We start from the raw sequence: 18,954 nt of genomic DNA, 5'->3' as shown, positions 1-18,954 counted from the left end.
GCTTCCGGGCGCTAACCATTGTAGCGACCACATTCTGGGAGAAACCAGCCTGGGTCAGAATCCAAGATTCAAAGGCCACATCATAAAACAGAGGGCCCCCAGAGTCCTAGTGACAGATCGGGCCCTGGGAGAGCAGTTCTGGGCGCTCTGGCAACCGCCAGGGGATGTCGGAGAGTAGCTGAACTAGGTCTGGGTACCACGCCCGACGAGGCCAATCTGGGGCAATCAGAATTACTGGGACCCTCTCTGCCTTGACCTGCCTGATGACCCTCGGAAGTAGTGGCAGCGTGGGAAATAGGTACGGGAGGCGAAACTGGTTCCATGGTAGAACCAACGCGTCCACGGCAATTGCTTGTGGGTCCGGGGATCAAGCGACAAACGTGGGCACTTTGGCATTTACCCTGGAGGCCATCAGGTCCACATCCAGCGTTACCCAACGTTGGCAAATCTGCAGGAAGACTTAGGGGTGTAGTGACCATTCCCCGGATGCAAGACCCTGCTGGCTGAGGAAGTCTGCTGCCCATTTTTCTACGCCTGGGATGTGGACTGCTGAGATCACCGAGTGGTTTCTCTCGGCCCAGCGGAGGACGTGCTCCACCTCGTGCATGGCCGCTCTGCTGCGGGTGCCCCCCTGATGATTTATGTAAGCCACGGCCGTGGCATTGTCCGATTGAATCCGGATGGGGCGGCTCGTTAGAAGATGATGGAAATGCTGCAAAGCCAGCCGGATTGCTCGTATCTCTAGAAGGTTGATCGGGAGGCATGATTCCCGTGGTGCCCAATGTCCCTGAGCTGTATGGTGGCAAAAAACCGCTCCCCAGTCGAGGAGACTGGAGTCGATTGTGACCAACAGCCAATGGTCCGGGGGAAAAGGCTTCCCCTGAGGAAGGGAGGAACTCATAGTCCACCACCTGAGTGCCTGTCTGACCTGCGCGTACAACCGGCACCGATGGTCGAGAGTAAAAGGTTTCTTGTCCTAAGATGCCAAGAGGGTGTGTTGCAGGGGACGAAGATGGAGTTGGGCAAATGGAACTGCTTCCATTGCTGCCACCATTTTCCCTAAGACCCTCATGCAAAAATGAATGGTACGAGGGACTGGTTGGCGAAGTGCCTCGACTCCCTGCTGGAGGGCTAGGGCCTTGTCCTGAGGGAGAATTACCAACCCTCGGGAGGTGTCGAAAATCATCCCTAAAAAGGAAATCCTCTGAGTTGGAACAGGGGATGATTTCTTCAGGTTGACCAACCATCCTAAGCGGGAAAGAGTATCCAGCGTGATGTTGACGCTCTCCTCGCATGCTCAAAATGACGGGCCCTTGACCAAGAGGTCGTCTAAGTAAGGCAAGACGACTATGCCTCGGGAGTGCAGGATGGCCATGACGACCGCCATGACCTTTGTGAACACTCTGGGCGTGGTGGCTAGCCTGAAGGGCAGAGCTGCGAACTGGAAATGTAGGCCGTTGATAGCGAAGCGCAAAAATCTTTGATGCGGTGGGAAAATCGTAGTTACTTACCGATAACGGTATTTCTCTGATCCCATGACGGCACCACGGAGAGAGGGATCCGCCCTCAGGGACAGGAAACCTGCAGATGAAAAAGGCAGTACCTCTCTCCCACATCAGTTGGTTTACAGAGTGTTACACAGAACTTCCAGCTGCAACTCAAATGGTTATAAAAATCCAAAATCAAACTAAGCTTAATAGAGGCACCGCATGGTAATAAGGCAAATTAACTCACTCTAATGTGCACACCTGTGTGTAAAAGGGAGGGGATGTACGGGTGCAGTTATGGGATCAGAAAAATACCGTTATCGGTAAGTAACTACGATTTTCTCTTTCCCCCATGACGGCACCACGGAGAGAATTACAAAAATTGTACATCTAGGGAGGGACCACAGCCTCCAGAATCCTTTTCTCAAAGGTGAGATCTGAAGAGAAGGTCAAGTCTAGACGGTAGTGTTTGAAAAATGTAGAGGGGGGGGGGGGGAAGACCAAGTGGCAGCTCTACATATCTGGTCTAATGAAGAGTCGGCTTTCTCCGCCCAGGATGATGCCACTGCCCTGGTTTAATGGGCCCTTATGTCCTCTGGGATGGCCGCCCTGCAAGAGGAGTAGGATAGGGTGATGGCCTTTCTTATCCATCTTGCCAGTGTGGCCTTCGATGCTTTTTGACCCTTCCGTGGACCCTGAAAACAGACAAACAGAGCCGTATCCTTTCTAAACTGCCTTGTGGTTAACAAGTATTGGACCAGTCACCTTTTTACATCTAAAGTATGCAGTACCTCTTCTGTTTTGTTCTTGGGATTGGGACAGAAGGTGGGTAAGGAGATCTCCTGGTCCTATGAAACTGTGATGGAACCTTGGGGAGATAGGCCGGGTCGGTTTTGAGAATTACCCTATCCTCCAGTACTTGGGTGAAGGGTGAGTGGGCAGATAAAGCTTGCATATCACTAATGCGAAGGGCCGAAGTTAAGGCTACGAGGAGGGAGGTCTTAAGGGACAATATTTTTAGGGGAGCTTCCTCTAGGGGTTCTAAGGGAGAGTTGGTCAGTGCGTTTAACACTAGGTTTAGATCCCGGGGGGGTGGTGCGTAGAGAGATCGGCCTGGATCTACGTGAGGCTCTCATGAATCTCCTAACCCACCGATTTCTGGCTAAGTCATGTTTATACAAAGCTCCTAAGGCTGCCACCTGTACTTTCAAGGTGCTGGTAGGTAACCCCTTTTCCAGCCCCCTCTGTAGGAATTCCAGAATTTTGTTTATTGGGATTTCTCCCGTTGGGTCAGAACCTGATACTGACATGAATTTTTTACATACTTTCCCATATGCCTTAGTGGTTACTGGCTTCTTACTTTGTAGTAGCGTGGTTACCAAGTTTGACGAGAAGCCCCTATTGCTTAGGAGTTCCCTCTCAAAAGCCAAGCTGTCATGTGTAAGTTTTTTATATGGGGGTGATACACTGGTCCCTGGGATAGAAGGTCTGGAGTTTATGGTGGAACCCAGGGGTCTGTAACGGACATTCTTCTCAGCCAGGGGAACCATATTCTGAGGCCAGAAGGGCGCTATTACCACTACCGTCGCTTTGTCCCCCTGTATTTTCCTCAGTACTAAGGGGATGAGAGATATTGGTGGGAAAGCGTAAGCCAGATGATAATCCCAGGGTATCGTGAAGGCATCTAGAGCTACTGGGCCCCCCCTGGGGAGCGATCAAGCAGAAGGTTTCTAATTTCCGGTTCTGAATGTTCGCAAATAAGTATTTCTGGCCGGCCCCAGAGTTTCACAATCTGGTCAAAGACTAACTGACTTAGTTCCCACTCTCCCTGTTTTAGACGTGTTTGGCTTAGGAAGTCCGCTGTTCGGTTTTCTGAACCTTTTATGTGGAGGATTGTCAGGGATTCTAGATTGTGTTCTGCTAGGTGAAAGATGGATTTGGTTACCTCCATCAGCGCTCGAGATCTGGTGCCCCCCTGGTGGTTTAGATATGCTACCACTACCCGGTTGTCTGAGAACACCCTTATGTGTTGTGAGCGAAGTGAATCCAAAAAAATGTATGACTGCTAGCTTTACTGCCAGCAACTCCTTCATGTTTGAGGAAGCTGACTCTCTTCCCACAGTCCAGGGCTCTTGCGCCACCTGGCTGCCTAGATGTTCACCCCACCCCCAGGGACTTGCGTCCGTAGTTAGGATCTTTGTCGTTGGTAACGCCCAAGGAACCCCCTTGGTGAGATTGGCTGCATCTGTCCACTATGTTAAGGAGTGTATTGCGTTTGGTGAGATGTCTAATTGCATGTCTAAATTCCCGTGTAGGGAAGCTTCTGCGTCTAATATTTCCCACTGTAAGTCTCGAGTGTGGCTGTACTGCTGGCATGCAGGCTGTTATCGACCCCAATAGAGACATTGCTTTTCTCATGGTAGTGACTGGGGAAGCTATCATTTGTGACACCATTAGTGTCATCTTGTGACTATTCGTCTGCGGAAGATAACATTTTTGTTCGGTTGAGTCCAGTATTATCCCCAAGTACTCCTGTACCTGACTTGGTACAAGTCTGGATTTGGGCAAATTCAGCATCCATCCTAGACTCAGTAGAGATCTCATGATCATGTCCAATTGTTATCTGCAGTGGTGGAAGGTGACGCCTACTACTAAGAGATCGTCCAGGTATATCAGGATGTTTTGCTCTCTTATGTGGGCCATTACTTCTGACATTATCTTTGTAAATACTCTTGGAGCAATAGCCCAAAGGGGAGAGCTCTGAACTGATAATGTTTTATCTCCCCCTGGATCGTCACCGCCACCCTGAGGTATTTCCTGTGGTCTTTGTGAATAGGCACATGGTCTCAAGTCTAATACCGCCATGAAGCACAATGGGGGAAGCATTTTTACACAAGATTTCATTGTCTCCATTTTGAAATGCTGAACTTCCAGGAACTTGTTCAGTCTTTTTAGATTTATGATCGGCCTGTATGTTCCGTCTGGCTTTCTGCAAAGGAAGAGAGGGAGTAAAAGCCTTTGCCTCTGTCCTGGTAGGGGACTTCTTGTAATACGTCCTTCTCCCTTAGATTCGCGATTTCTTGTTGCAGAGCCAGCTGCTCGTGTGATGTCTTTTGGGGCGTTATCACGAAAGAATTGTTTAGGAGGGTATTGAATTTTAGCCTCAGACCTTCGGAATCCACGAACTCGCGAATATTTTTTCCCAGGCCTGGAGGAAGTAGGACAATCTTCCCCCGACCCGGGGAGCACCTTCATTGTGGCTTTTTGCTGTCGGGGGGTTTGTTAAACATAAAGCCTTTGTTTTTATTTCTTTTATCCTCCCATCATCCTTTGTTTCCTTTTGGGGGTCTTCGTTGCATAAATCTTCTGTTCTGAAAAGGCCGTTTGTATGACTGACTAGGGAACCCAGGAAAGGATTTTTTCTTGTCCCCTGCCTTGTCCAAGATGTCGTCTAGCATTGGCCCAAATAAAAATTCCCCCTCACACGGGATTGCGCACAATTTGGTTTTAGTCTGCAGGTCTCCCGGCCAGCATTTCAGCCATAAGGCACGTCTCGCGGCATATGAGGAGGCTGCCCTAGCTGCCAACCTAGTCGAGTCTACGGACGCATCCGCCAGGAAAGCTGCTGCTCCCTTCATTACAGACACTGATCTTTACATTGTTTCTCTTGGGAATTTTTCCTTTCTTTGGGAATCTAAGTGATCCAGCCAGACCATTAGGGCGCGTGCCATGCATGTGGCTGCTATGGCTGGCTTTAGACCACCTCCTGCCGCCTCCCAAGCATTTTTTAAAAAAGTTTCTGCTTTTTTATCCATTGGGTCCTTCAGGGTGCCCATGTCTTCGAAGGGCAGGGCAAATTTTTTAGAAGCTTTTGCCACAGCTAAGTCTAATTTAGGTGCTTTACTCCATAGGGAGCAGGCCGGGTCGTGGAAGGGGTATTTTCTCTTGGGTGTTAGGAGCACTTTCTTGTCTGGCTTTTTCCATTCTCGTTTAATTATGGAGTGGATTTTCTTGTTGACCGGAAAAGCCCTCCCTTTTTTTTGTTCTAGCCCACTGAACATTAAATCTTGGGCAGTTTTCTTAGGGCGTTCATCTACCACCCCCATAGTTGTCCTCACGGCTTTTACCAGGGCGTCCGTTTCTTCAATAGGGAAGCAGCTGCGTTCCCCTTCTGAGGATGATGAAGAGGACTGGGAGGATGATGAATTACTTGAGTCAGATAGTTCACTTCCTGATTCACTAACACTGGACTCTGGCTCTAACGCCCTTAAGGGTGTCTTCGACCTGGGTCCTTATCAGTGTTTTGAGGTCTGAAGCAAACCTCGGGGATTCGTCCTGAATTGTCTGTTCTATGCACGTAGGGGGTAGCTCCTCCGTGCATATAGCACATACCGTGTGCTTGGATTTGGCTGTGCATTTACGCCCCTGAAAGAAATTAACAATCGCACATTAGCGATCGGGCTTTCACGGAGATCACTCACCCTCCTTGTGGAACGAGAGATACCATCTCGGGTGTAGGGATTATTTCCACCGCTGAATCCACTTCTGGCTGTGACGCTGTGGTGGAGCTTTGGCTGCGCCGGGATCCTGCATGACCGTTGCTGCTGCGCTGCTGGAAAGGGACGCGTGGCGCTGTGAATGCTGGCGCTGTTCTTGCTTTTGCCGCTGCCCCTGCTTCGGGGACCGCCGCGTCTCCTCTTTTTGTGGCTTTTCGCTCATGGTGATCGCACCTCTCCCCTTTAGTGGGGTTTTAAATATGGGTTTTTTTTTTTTTTTCCTTCCCTGCAGCGCGACTCCGCCTCCCCTTCCCAGTGGCGCTCTGCGTCCTCACCCGGAAGTGGCTGCCCGCGCATACGCACTTCCCGGCAGTGCCCTGCGCCTCCCTTTCTCAAGGGAGCTGCATTCGCGCGCGTCCCCGATGCCGGCGTCCTGCTGCAGAGGCCCTGTATACCGCGGCTCCCGGTGGCCGCCGCCACCCTTCACTGGCCGCTCCGAGGCCCCGCTAGGCGCCTGCAGAGGGCCCGTATACCGTGGCTCCCAGTGGCCGCTGCCACCCTTCACTGGCCGTTCCGAGGCCCAGCACTCGGCGGGGGGACTCTCCTTTAGTGACCGTCGCCACTATTCTTGGAGGAGGCAGCACCCCTTTTTTTTTGGGGATCGGCAGACTTCTTCCTTCTTGACTGCCTCTCCCCACTCACCCTCAAGGCCCGCCGACCCCGGTGGTGCTGCTCCGGGTGAAGCCAGCACATGGCCTCGACCCAGCCGAGGCAGGGAGCCCCACTGCCTGTTTCCGCACTGGTTTGGTCCCCGGCATCCCACGTCGATCTGCAGGTACGTGCTGTAGGTTCCCTGTCAGGGACAGGAAACCAACTGATGTGGTAGAGAGGTACCGCCTTTTTCATCTGTAGATTTCCTGTCCCTGAGGGCGGATCCCTCTCTCCGTGGTGCCGTCATGGGGGAAAGAGAAAATGGGGATGTGCAGGTAGGCGTCTTGAATGTCGATAGTCTCCCCCCGTCCTATGGCAGATATGACCGAGCGGAGAGACTCCATCCGGAAATATCTGATCCTGACAAATCTGTTCAGGAGCTTCAGGTCCAGGATGGGCCTGACAGTTCCGTCCTTTTTGGGAACCATGAACAGGTTGGAATAGAAGCCCTGAAATCTTTCGTTTTCCGGTACGGGAACAACAACCCCGTTGTGCTGGAGCAATTCGATGACCTTGAATAAAGCCCTTGCCCGGGTGTCTATTTTGGGAGAACAAGAAAGAAAAAACTGTCTTGGGGGGGGGGCTTGAAAAACTTGAACCCCGAGGACACCAGCTGTCTTACCCATGTGTCGTGTACAACAGTGAGCCAGATGTGGCGAAACCAGAGTAGGCGGCTGCCTACCCTGATGGTGTCGCCTGGACATTGCCTCGAGTCATTTGGCTGAAGATCTTTGGGATCTAAGTCCCCTTGATCTGGGCTGATGGGTTCACATCCAACCCAACAGGTTGGCTCTATATGAGATTTGACGTTCTCTGTCCTGGTTGGGATGACCTAAAGCGGCGGGGTTGCAAAAAGACCGAAAACGTGTCTGAAGCTGGTGACGAAAAGGCTGTTTAACCCTTTGCTGAGGGAGAAAACTGCTCTCCCCCCCCCCCTGTGGAGTCAGAGATGAGCTGATCTAACTTCTCACCGAATAGGCGGCCGCTCTGATAAGGTAAAGAAGTTAAGGATTTCTTGAGGGTTGAGTCTGCCCGCCATTGTCCTCAACCACAGAGCCCTCCTAATGGAAATTGAATTTGCGGCAGCGAGTGCCACGCAGTTAGCCGCATCTAAAGATGCATTGATTAAGTAGTCTCCGGCCAAAGCAATCTGATTTGCGATCTCTGACATCTCTGATGGTAGGTCCATACCCTGAAAGGCTGTTTAAGGATTCTGACCAAGAAACATGGACTTGGCTACCCAAGTTGCCGCGAACGAGGGAGAGAGTGCTGAACCTGACGCCTCAAACACTGAGCGAGCCAGGCTCTCTATGAGACGGTCAGTGGGGTCTTTGATAGAGGAACCATTAGGTATGGATAACAGTGTCTTAGAGGCCAAGCGCGACACGGGTGGGTCTACCGCCGGGGAGTCCGCCCACTTTTTAAGGAGATCAGGAGCAAACGGGTATCATGCCTCAAGCACCTTTTGGCCTGAGAAACGCTTGTCTGGCCGTTGCACTGTGTCCTCAAACTCTGGGTGAGTGCAAAACACTCTAAGGCCGCTTGACTCGCTTAAAAGCCACCATGTGGCCTGAGGCCAAGGTGGATTCATCGTCAATCCCCAGGGTCTGGCTGACGGCCTCGATGAGGCTGTCAACTGTTTCCTGGTAACCCGGTGTCTCCAAGTCAAGGGGCTCGTCCGAGTCGTAATCCGAGCTTTGATTGTTAATGACCACTGGCGTAGGTGAGCGAGAGGCAGAATTCATGGATGCCGAGGCACCAGACGGATCGGGAGATGCTGTGTGGGTTTGTTTCCCCTGCATCTGCCTAGAGAGAGAACGGCCCCTGCAGGCCGGAGGCTCCTGTGAGGCGGAGGATCCCTCCAAAACAGGCGAGCCGTTGTCCCTGCCCTTGTCTGGGGCTCGAAGGGACTCGATTGCTCTTGTAAGTGACGCCATAGACTGCAACAAAAATAGAGCCCATTCCAGGGGGACTAGGCACACTGGGCTGAGTCGCAGGGGAGGGCTCCTGGGCACGTTCGGAATCGCAGGCTTCACATATTTGTTTGCTTTGTGCCTGTGGGAAAGCGGCAAATAAGACCGTGTGTGCGTCTTAGTCTTTCTGGACACGGTGGCCCTGCTAGGTGATATGTCTGCGGGGGGGGATAAGCAAAGCCCTGGAAAAACAGGGACGGGCCCTGCCAACAAACGGGGGGTGTCCCTTCTCCTTTGGGGGTAGCACTTACCCCAGTCCTGTGTCCCCTTAGGCGTCCAGGCTGCCGAACAGCTGCTCTCTTTTCAAAAAAGTGCGCCTCTACGTGTGGGCAGGTCCGCCGGATGAAGGTGCGACCGCCGGTGACGTCATAGAGGTGGGGCTTGTCCGCGGCCTAGCGCCGGCTGAAGCCAGGGACTAAATTTCCGGCGCGCGCCCGAGGCCATGGGCTCGCCGGAAGTAGACGCGTCGCGAGAGGCGGGACTTCCGCCAGGGCCTATTGCCGGCTGAAAGCCGATGACTAAATTTTTGGCGCCCACCCAGGTATGGGATCGCCGGAAGCGGGGGCCTGGGCCAGGTATGGCGCTGCCGACCACCACAAGCTCTGGGAGTGTGGCCAGAAAGAGGGGCCACCAGCCTATGCCGCCTGCCATGCGGACCTCCAGGAGCCCTCCCAGCCCACCTCCTTCTGCGCCTCACCCCTGGATGCACTGACAGCCTCAGGTTAAGGGGAGAAAAGGGACTGCATAAACACAAGGACAGTGCAGACACCCTAACTTCACCTTCCCTCCAAGGGATGAGGAGAGGGACTGTCCTCCTCCTTCCACCACCGCAGTCCTTGCATCGGTGGTGCAGTGGGGGCCGCATGGACTGTACCTGTGCCTCTGTACAGCCTAGGGTTTCTCTACCTCAGGGTGGTCAGGGCTGAGTCCGGCATCATGTCCCACGTTGCAGGAGAAGATACGTGGAGGCGACACTCCACATGCTCGCCCGTTGATGGTTTGGGGAGATCGGACCCTTTCAATAGGGCCCATCGCCCCTGTCTCATCTTCATGGAAAAGAAAAATAAAAGTCTGGGAAAAGACATGTGCCTCCTACGGACACTAAGTATGAACTGGTCTTGCCGGCAACTAGGCCGAGGGTGTATACTGCGGAGGAGGAGCTAACCTTTTTTTCATTCACTTAGTGTCAGCCTCCTGTCGGCAGTAGAGTAGCATACACCCGCAGTCCAGTGTCCCCCAATGAGGTGAAGGAGAAATTTAGATAGAACAGCCATCTGAGCGACTGAAAGTTGCTCAGATGGCTGTTCTGGTCGCAAAGTGTTTAAGAGCATTTTCCATTTTTAGGTAAGTGGACGCCAAACACTCTAAAACAGATAAAATAACAAACAGAGCAGGTTGCTCACCCTTCTTACGTTCCAGCACTGGTTCCCAGATCTTGACATCACGTTGAACCGCGCACATCAGACCTAAAGTTCAGTGGCTGGCTACAGCAGCTGCGAGCCGGCACTGGAGAACCTGCTCCCTTTGTTATTTTACAACACTTGGGGTTCACTTTCCTAAAGCCATTTAAAAGATTTCTCCGTAGTAACTGAGAAAATAAGTTGGTTGGTGAACACGCTTTTTAGTTTTGTCATGACTACGTGTCACTTACCTCATCTCTGTAGAGAGGGCTGGTATAGTACATAATGTCCATTGCGCTGCTGTTTAGCATGTCCCGAATGCCACGCACCTTATCTGGAGTAATAGTATCTACTGTATCTGCAAAAAAGGAATAATAGCTACCGATAAATACAATAACAGACAATACTACTAAATAACTAGCATCGATATATAGATCACATGCACTTTGCTCTCTTGGATCCTCTGAATACAGTAGCTTCATATATTACTGTGTCTAATAAGAAGACAGAATTGCAGCGTTGAGCAACAATTGGTTCTTTATTGTAACTGTTGGCATATAGGATCCAATCATCGCTGTGTTTGATGCAGTCACACAATGGAAATTTAGCAGCTATCTGCAGAGTAGGCCATACATTTTTTTTATTTGGGGGGGAGGCTCTATGATCAGTTGAATATTGAGGTGTATTATCATGGCATGACAGCGGTGAGCATAACTTTGAATAAAGAGGGGGTTGGGCATGTGACATTGAAGGAAGCGGCATAATCCATGGCAGAATACCCCTTATTTCAACCTCCTCTCAATGCAGCAAAGGAATGGTTAAAAATGAAAAGCTTCAGACTCCCCCGCATTCTACTGATACATTAAGGTGCCAGCCACGGGTGGTGGGTTGGTGGTTTTGGTTTGGGGGGCATGATTATCACCTATCCACATGTCCATAGTGCAACACTGTGACTGGAAATTAAACAATAAAAAGTGAAATCTGAGGTAAGGACCCAGGCCTCATTCCTGTCTGTACTGGTCTGAGGACCATTAGAAATATCAGATGAAAAGTGTATTAATGATTAAATACAATGTTTTGTATTTGTTTCCTGTTTGCTCTGGGGTTGCTATGGTAGCATGAACAGAAACAATTGATGTCACCGAGACAACTACAGTGCAAGCACGAATGTGAATCATTATATGACTGCAGTAATTTCCATGTCAGTTAATAGGATAACATCAGGTTTACCTCCGTCCAGAGCAAGCTTGGATCGCCATTCCACAGGAAGGAACTCAACATGCTCTGACGTCTGATTGGAAAAGTGCTTCTCTTCAATCTTTCTTGCAGTTTCTCTCATCCTATAATTACACACATATAAAAAAATAAAATAAGCCTTTAGATGGAGGAAGACTAAAAAATATTTTTATATTTTTATCACCCAATTTTAATACAGGCGATTTTTGACAACCGGACAAGTACTTCACCAGTCACTATTATTCACTGGGCGAATTAATCTGCAAGGTTTGCCTTTCACTTGTTGATTCTCCGTGTAATCTATATACTTGCATACATGAGCATAGGCAAAAAGTGATGACCTAGACAACAATTAGCTCATCTCTAGTCAAGACTATATTAGTTTGGCAAGAGTGAGATTTTAACTAGAATATAAAATCAGAAGAAAAAAAATACTTACATGGCGGTATTTTTGATAATTCTTCCTTGATCCATCTTCTGTCCAATACCATGAACGACAAAAACTATGTGGGTTGTGTCGACAGGCTTATCCTCGTATGTAGCTTCTTCAACATAACCTCTATGGAGCCTGGTCCCACTGCTTGAAGCTGCAACGATACCAGACACATAAAAGCCAATACATTGTGTACAAGAACCTGTAAGGGTGACTTTATATGTTGACAGCTAAAAAAATATCCAATCATCTGAATAGCGTTTTTTCTGTAGCATGAGCATGGATTTCTGAAAGCGCAACTCTGCTACACAGGACAGTCACGTGCAACAAACCTGCCACGTGTGAATAGTTTCATTAGAACATGGGCTTACGTTCAGGGATTTTCCTGCATTGCAGTGCCCTAAGTAGCCCACTATACAGAGGCATGCAATACAAATCTATTTTAATGGATGGAGATGCATTGCGGACCCTACCAGAGTGGGGACTTGGGATCAGGTGTACAGGTAAAAACAAGAAGTGTATGTGCTTCAAGTCATTCTCCGCACTGGTGGTGTTACAGAGGTCAGATTGGCCATAACGAAATGGCATATGCTAGTAATATGGCATGCATTTCTGCCATTTAACCCATGGAAAAATCAGCTCAGCCTGACTAGGATCACCCTATGCTTGTTAAAGTAGTTGTAAGATTGATGACTCAAGTATTCAGTATCCGATTGGTAGGGGACAAAAATCCGTTAACCCAAACCATCATCTGCTTACAGGTCCTGTGAAATACACAGGGTACAGAATAGGAATCCCACAGTGCCACATTGCATTAGGAGCAGAGTTGCAGTACACAGTATGGAGCTGTGATGGACATGAAAACATCTGATAGGTAGAGGTGATGAATGTCAAATTCCCATCAAACTAATTGATAACCTATCGCAGGGACATGTTATCAAAACCCAAGTCCTGGACCTCTCCCTCAGTCATTAGATGATCTTACCCTTGGAGAATCCCAACTTTTGGGTAACAGTCCTTGCTATTTTAGAAGTAGTTGCATCGCTGTAGAGATAGACTTCATCCACGCTATGCCAATCCACGTGGCTGCGGCTTAACTTCAGACTGTGGACAGCTGTAAAACGTAAGAATTACAGTCATGTCTCTCAAACACTGGCGTCCGATAACATACTGACAGGTTTATAGCCACTCAAAATATGGAACTGTGACTGTACAGTACAATGAGCAACTATTAAATATCATATGACGCAATTTGACTCAGAATTGATAATCTTACAGGTTTCCATCCAAGAAATCAAGTTACAGTTTGTAAATAGCCAAAAATCTACAGTATTCCTGCCTATGAGCTTAAGATATCTGTAGAATATACAAACGTCTGCTTTGTCCAGTATGTGCATCCGATAGACCACAAATGTGCAACCTGTGGTGAAACTACAACTCTCAGCATGTAAAATCCTGGCCTTCATCAAAATTGTAACTATCCAAACATGTAAAATAATTTCTATTAATAACTAAAGATTAAAAAAAAAAAAATCTCTGAAGATCCAGCCTCCATGAGAAAAGTCTCTTTTGCAAAATTACTATTAGTCACTAACAAGCATATTAAAGGCTTATGACTGTCTCCAGATCTACAATATGAGTTTCTAAATGACTAGTGTGCCCTCAGACATGGCCGATAGCATCGGATTGGCTGCAAGTAACAAACGGTAAAGGACGGAGGTTTAGGGTGACTGCAATTACAGTCAGTCTGTTGAGCAAAAAGCGGTGATTATTCATTAAAAACGGAAAAAGGAGATCAAACTGAAACAAAACTGGAAAAACAAGCTGGGTCTGGTTAATAGATCCCAATAGAAGCAAAATGAGTGCACTCTAATTATACAGATTTTGGGGATCAGAGTATTGAAGCCCTTTTGTTACAATAGATCAGACCCGCGGGGGGTGTATGGGGTCCATTGTAAGAAGGTCTTCAATGTTTGCTTTGCACCATCTAACAAGTTGCAGCTATTCTGGGTATGGCAGTTACCCTAATCACTTCAATATGACAACACTACAATCCCTAACACCGCCAACTACTAACTGTGTGTGCAGATAGAGCAATTAAACGACCATTTGGATTCCATCCCCCCAAAAAAAATCCTTTTCAGAAAGTTAAAGGGAGATTTCCATTTGCTAAAGCTATGACATTACATTATCATGAGTAGGGTTTTGAACTATGGGTACCTTCTGTCTGACCCGAGAATGAGGGGGGAGCAGAATTCAATCAGTGCTGTGTTCCCTACATTGTTCTTAGCCACACACTCCCAATCACAACCGTTGAGGATGGCTGTAGCTCCCAGTGTCATCACGTGGCCATGAGTGCCAGAAGCAGGGAAGGCCGCGGGGCTCAACTAGCACTGCACCGTTTTCATTCTCAAAATCAGTGGGGGGCTCAGATTTGTCGTACACCCGCCGATTATAAAAAAATGGAATATCCTAGTGATACGCAATCACGTTATAAGATAAATGCCCCTTTACCAGATATCCATAATATGCATTTAGTTACAGGCTGAGCAACATCATAGCCACATTGCTGGATACCTGTAATCATAGACAATCAATTATCAAATTTAAGTCTTAAAGGGGTTGTCACATTTCCTTAAATGGGTAAAATGGCAAAGTGATTGTAAAAACAAACATTGCGAATTTACTTCTTATTTAAAAAAAAAAATCCTCTCCGTTCTACGGACAGCTCAATGCTTTGGCTACCGGCCACCTATGAAGTCTTAAGAGAGGGCAGTTTTAAAAGCAAGAAGCGCACACTGCTCCCCGCCTCTGGGCTTTAGGGCCGCTGACTCCGACACTGGCTGGATATGTCCAGCTTGAGCGTCCCCATGCTCCAGCGTGACCATGTCCCTTGTCCCAACTGTCAATCCTCAGTAGCACTCTACCCAGGCAGAAGAGCGGTGCGCTCCTGAAACAACCTAAGAAAACCCCTTTAAGTAATTACTGGGATGGTGATAATCAATAGGCTGCAAAAAAAAAAAGAAAAAGCGGTGGAAATTGAGCATTGTTGGCTGCAAAATTAGAAATCTTGCATCTATTTAGCCCAGGTAGTAACCTGGGGCATGTGGTTAAAATGCAACACAAGAAAAGACGTTAAAAACTACAAAAAAATCTATATGGATCTTGTTACGGTTTGCCCAAAAACTACCTTAACCACATCAGCAAAAAGCACGAGAGGCGACATCTATGCTACTCTAGTGAGAGCGTCTAAGGCCAGAGAGCCTTCTACTAGGCAGAGCTCGATTACCGTACCTTCGTAACGCTTTCTTTTAGCGCATGGGGCATCTGTGCTCTCGTTATATCCTCTCCAATTGAACGGGAAAGGGAGGGAGAAGGGAGCAAGGTGGTAGATAACTAGCAAAGTGAAGACAGGGAACTTTACTTTGGTTTTCAGTGGAAAACTTCTCACTATCACAGTGTTAAAAACGGTAAAAAGAGCAAAGCAGTAATGATAGCATGCACGGCAAAATTTTATTACAATTTTTTTTTTTACTTTTAATATTCCTTTTGTCGTGCAAAGTCTCTATAAAGTGCGCCTATATCTGACACCGACCTATTATACGGGTTAGTTTTCTCCTCATCTGTTTTTTTTTTTTTAACTATTGGGGCACTGGTTATTAACAGGGGGCGCTCTGCATGTTAGATTACTTACAATCCATACGGTTTTCCCTGTGGCAATGTTGCTGATGGAGTTTCTTGTGTGATTATTGATTACTTGCTACAATTGTGGTGTCTAATCAATAACGAGTAATGAAAACACATAGCAAGTCTCCATCTGTTGTGATGGATGGAACAAGTTGTTGTTCTAGCAAATGCACAAATCGTGCATCCGAGGAGAATCGCTCTTATGTGTCTGACTACTATTAAAAACTAAAAAGCCGGAGTCTCACAGTGTCAGTCCAGGTGCCACAGGTCATAGAATCATAGAATGGTAGAGTTGGAAGGGACCTCCTGGTCCAACCCCCTGCTCAAAGCAGGATTCGCCAAATCATCCCAGACAGATGTCTGTCCAGCCTCTGTTTGAAGACTTCCATTGAAGGAGAACTCACCACTTCTCGTGGCAGCCTGTTCCACTCATTGATCACCCTAACTGTCAAAAAGTTTTTCCTAATATCTAATCTGTGTCTCCTCCCATTCAGTTTCATCCCATTGCTTCTAGTCTTTCCTTGCGCAAATGAGAATAAAGATGATCCTTCTACAATGTGACAGCCCTTGAGATATTTGTAGACAGCTATTAAGTCTTCTCTTCTGCAAGCTAAACATTCCCAAATCCTGCAACCTTTCCTCATAAGACAGGGTTTGCAGACCGGTCACTTTTGGTAAGCCGATACTTAGGCCTTGACCAAGAATGAAAGACTTTTAGCTAAGCTAAGCACTTTGTCGCTTAAATTCGCAACCCCATCATTGATCAGTTCTATTTGGGCCTTAATGACATTATTCATTTTTCTTACATTTTTGAGTCTTCAAAAGGATAAGTGCATGCTTGATCACACCAAGTAAGACTCTTGTATTCAGTGTGGATCCCAGTTATTAGATGCAACAATCCTGACATTAATCTTCTGACGATTATGGATAATAAATAATAGTAAATTTACCACTCCAATATATCAGTAATCAATCAATAGTAATCAATGGCTTATAGCGAAGTAATGAAGACTTTGCATGACAAGAGGACATACTGGCTTCCATGTTAACAGGAATTAGTTTGTGGATACAAAACCAGAGGAGCACAATGATCCCCAAGAACAAAATCATAATACCCCAACTATCAGATAATTACATATTGACATCACATCGGAAAAATCATAGGCAAATTAAGAAATACATTGATTCCGATCACGGCAGAGGAAACACTGTTTTGGAAGTAGAACAAACCTTATGGCTCACAAGCGGTTGCAAAACTTAAGTCCCAGCCTGCCCTGAAGGCTGAAGACCGAGAGTGGTCGTTTCTACACAGCTGGAGAGTCACAGGATGGAAATTACTGATTTAATGCATAAAACATGCGATTAGTGAAAGGTTGACATTATTGCTTCAAACACAAAAAAAAAAATGTAAAAAGGATTTTCTGGCTCTGCACACTTCATCAACAGGGAATTCTTGATACCGACCAGGGAAAGGCATTAATAGGACTGGTCCTATTAATTTTCTCTATTTACCTCCAGATGTACAAGTGATTAGTGTGCCAGATCCCACCTTTAAAGGGAATATATCACCACAGAAAATGCTATGTACCTCCAGCTATAGGGTTAATCTTCAGGTTAATAGCATTACAATGCTGTCCATCCACATTACAGAAAGCGAGGCTACCGGGAGAAAATGCACGATTTCCTTCCAGGAGCCGCAGACTTTCAGTCATGGGGTCTTGCACGGAGTGGCTACAGCCAGCGCTAACAGCACCAATGACTACACTGTGAGGAGGCTGTAAGCATGGTCCGACACTTTGACAGCAGGCTCTGCAGCGCATCTGTGCACAGTGAGCAATCAAAGTGCCGGGGAGCGTTTACAGCCGCGGATCACAATATAGTTAACGGTGACTGTAGCTGCTCTGTGCCCCCATGACTGAAAGCTGGCAAGTCCCGGGAGCAGAAAAGTAAATTTTCTCCCAGTACCCGTTTCCGAGGTGACAGTTTTCCTTTAAGTTTTAAATAACAAACACTCTCACCGTCCTTGTGGTCCACGGGCTTCGCCACTTCCAGGTCGAAGTTGTCGTGCATCTGTTGACCCCTAAAGCAAGCAAGATGTTCCTGTTCAATCAAGTTGCTCTCGTCTTCATCGAGAGGTTGCCATGTGCCATCAATGAACCATTGCCCTCGCATCACAGGGATTTTATCGCTCTCTGCAAGAAAAATCAACAGCTAGGATATGGAATCTAGAAAAACTGGATGTGACTTTTATATACATAGCAACTAAACAGTGAAATGTCTCTAATTGGGGACCTAGGATGATAGGGGAGGGTCCCACATCTAGCAAGAATAGGGTCATGTATGTCACCACTGGGGATTTAACATTCACTACTCTATTCCTGGCAGAGCACAAGTTATTAGAACTGGAAGACAAGATGGAAAAAAAAAAAATTCTATTTATATATTATGTGTCATCTAAAAGGGGTAAAAATGGCCTGGTCCTGTATGGGTTAAAAGTCCAACTAACCAAATACAGTAGGTTTTACACAGACACTCTTATACCGGATTCTGATCAGCTGACTAAAAGCGACTTACAAATGCAAGGACACAAACAAATAAGATGAATGTGAAGTCATTTGAATTTCAAATCCCCAAAAAAAATCCCATGAAAACGTAGATCAATTTCCAGTGCAACCTCAGATCTCGTGTTCTCCAGTGTACCTTTTCAATTACATTGAAATCCTACACTGGCTGATAATGCATGCCTTAAAGGGTTATTTGCAAAAAAAGAAATATAAAGTATCCTGTACACGTGGCATAGGAAATAACTGGGGGTGCAACAGCTACTACTCCAGCAATACTGAAATCAGGGCTTTGCAGCTCCAATCACATCACAATGGGCGCTAAATCAAGATCTCAGGACCACTGGGAGTCCCAGTGATTAGAAAGTTCTCTCCCATCTTATAGGTAGGGGGATAACTTTTCTCTGGGATGGGGGTGTGAATGATGGGGGTGTGAATAACAGTGTAAAGCTAAAAGGAGAGAAAAACAAAACACTCACAGGAGCACTGATTATTTCAGGAGAGAAAGATGAGCGTAGGAAACAATCTACTGACATTACAGTGAACATTTGTATGAGGCAAAGAGACACAGATGAAAATGGTCGCAGCAGGGTACACAGGTAGATAGGCCATAGTCAAGAATTACCATTAAATGCAAAGAATCAGATCTTTGGTGCTAAAATATCAATGCAATAAGACGGGAGCTACACACAAAGTCAAATGTAATAGGAATAGCCATGTGAAAAGTTATGACATGTCTCATTACAAAACCCACATCACAACTGTACCCATAGAAACAGCTAGGAAAGTGCTATAACTAATCCCATGAAAAGCCTCATTGTGGTCTCCCATGATGAGCCTTGCAAGAAATGTACTGAGGACTAAGGTCATGGGCACCTTTGTGGACTTTTTATTCAAAACGCATGCGTTGTTTGCTAAAAAGTGTTTTTGCAATAGGGTTTTGTTACAAGTTTTACTCATTTTACCTTCT

At 47.1% G+C, this 18,954-nt stretch overlaps 1 protein-coding gene across 4 annotated transcripts in view; it reads right to left on the bottom strand.

Annotated features, from left to right (window-relative positions):
• Window positions 1–18,954, bottom strand: part of DDHD1 (DDHD domain containing 1) — a 57,242-nt gene that overhangs the window by 14,091 nt on the left and 24,197 nt on the right. For 2 of the 4 annotated variants that reach the window (XM_073577944.1, XM_073577945.1), the window contains exons 2-7: window positions 17,442–17,615; window positions 15,031–15,132; window positions 12,722–12,850; window positions 11,743–11,890; window positions 11,298–11,407; window positions 10,319–10,425 (exon numbers count right to left, since the gene is read on the bottom strand). In XM_073577944.1, the coding sequence (XP_073434045.1) occupies window positions 10,319–10,425; window positions 11,298–11,407; window positions 11,743–11,890; window positions 12,722–12,850; window positions 15,031–15,132; window positions 17,442–17,615 (770 nt within the window). The remainder of the gene's footprint in view (window positions 1–10,318; window positions 10,426–11,297; window positions 11,408–11,742; window positions 11,891–12,721; window positions 12,851–15,030; window positions 15,133–17,441; window positions 17,616–18,954) is intronic. The other 2 variants (XM_073577947.1, XM_073577946.1) reach the window with 1 other exon arrangement.

The sequence above is a fragment of the Dendrobates tinctorius genome, unplaced genomic scaffold (genome assembly GCF_039654945.1).
Source record: "Dendrobates tinctorius isolate UK_male_01 unplaced genomic scaffold, ASM3965494v1 ptg000058l, whole genome shotgun sequence".
Classification (NCBI taxonomy): domain Eukaryota; kingdom Metazoa; phylum Chordata; class Amphibia; order Anura; family Dendrobatidae; genus Dendrobates; species Dendrobates tinctorius.
Note: the sequence above shows the minus strand (reverse complement) of the source record. Positions and strands in the feature narration are given on the sequence as shown.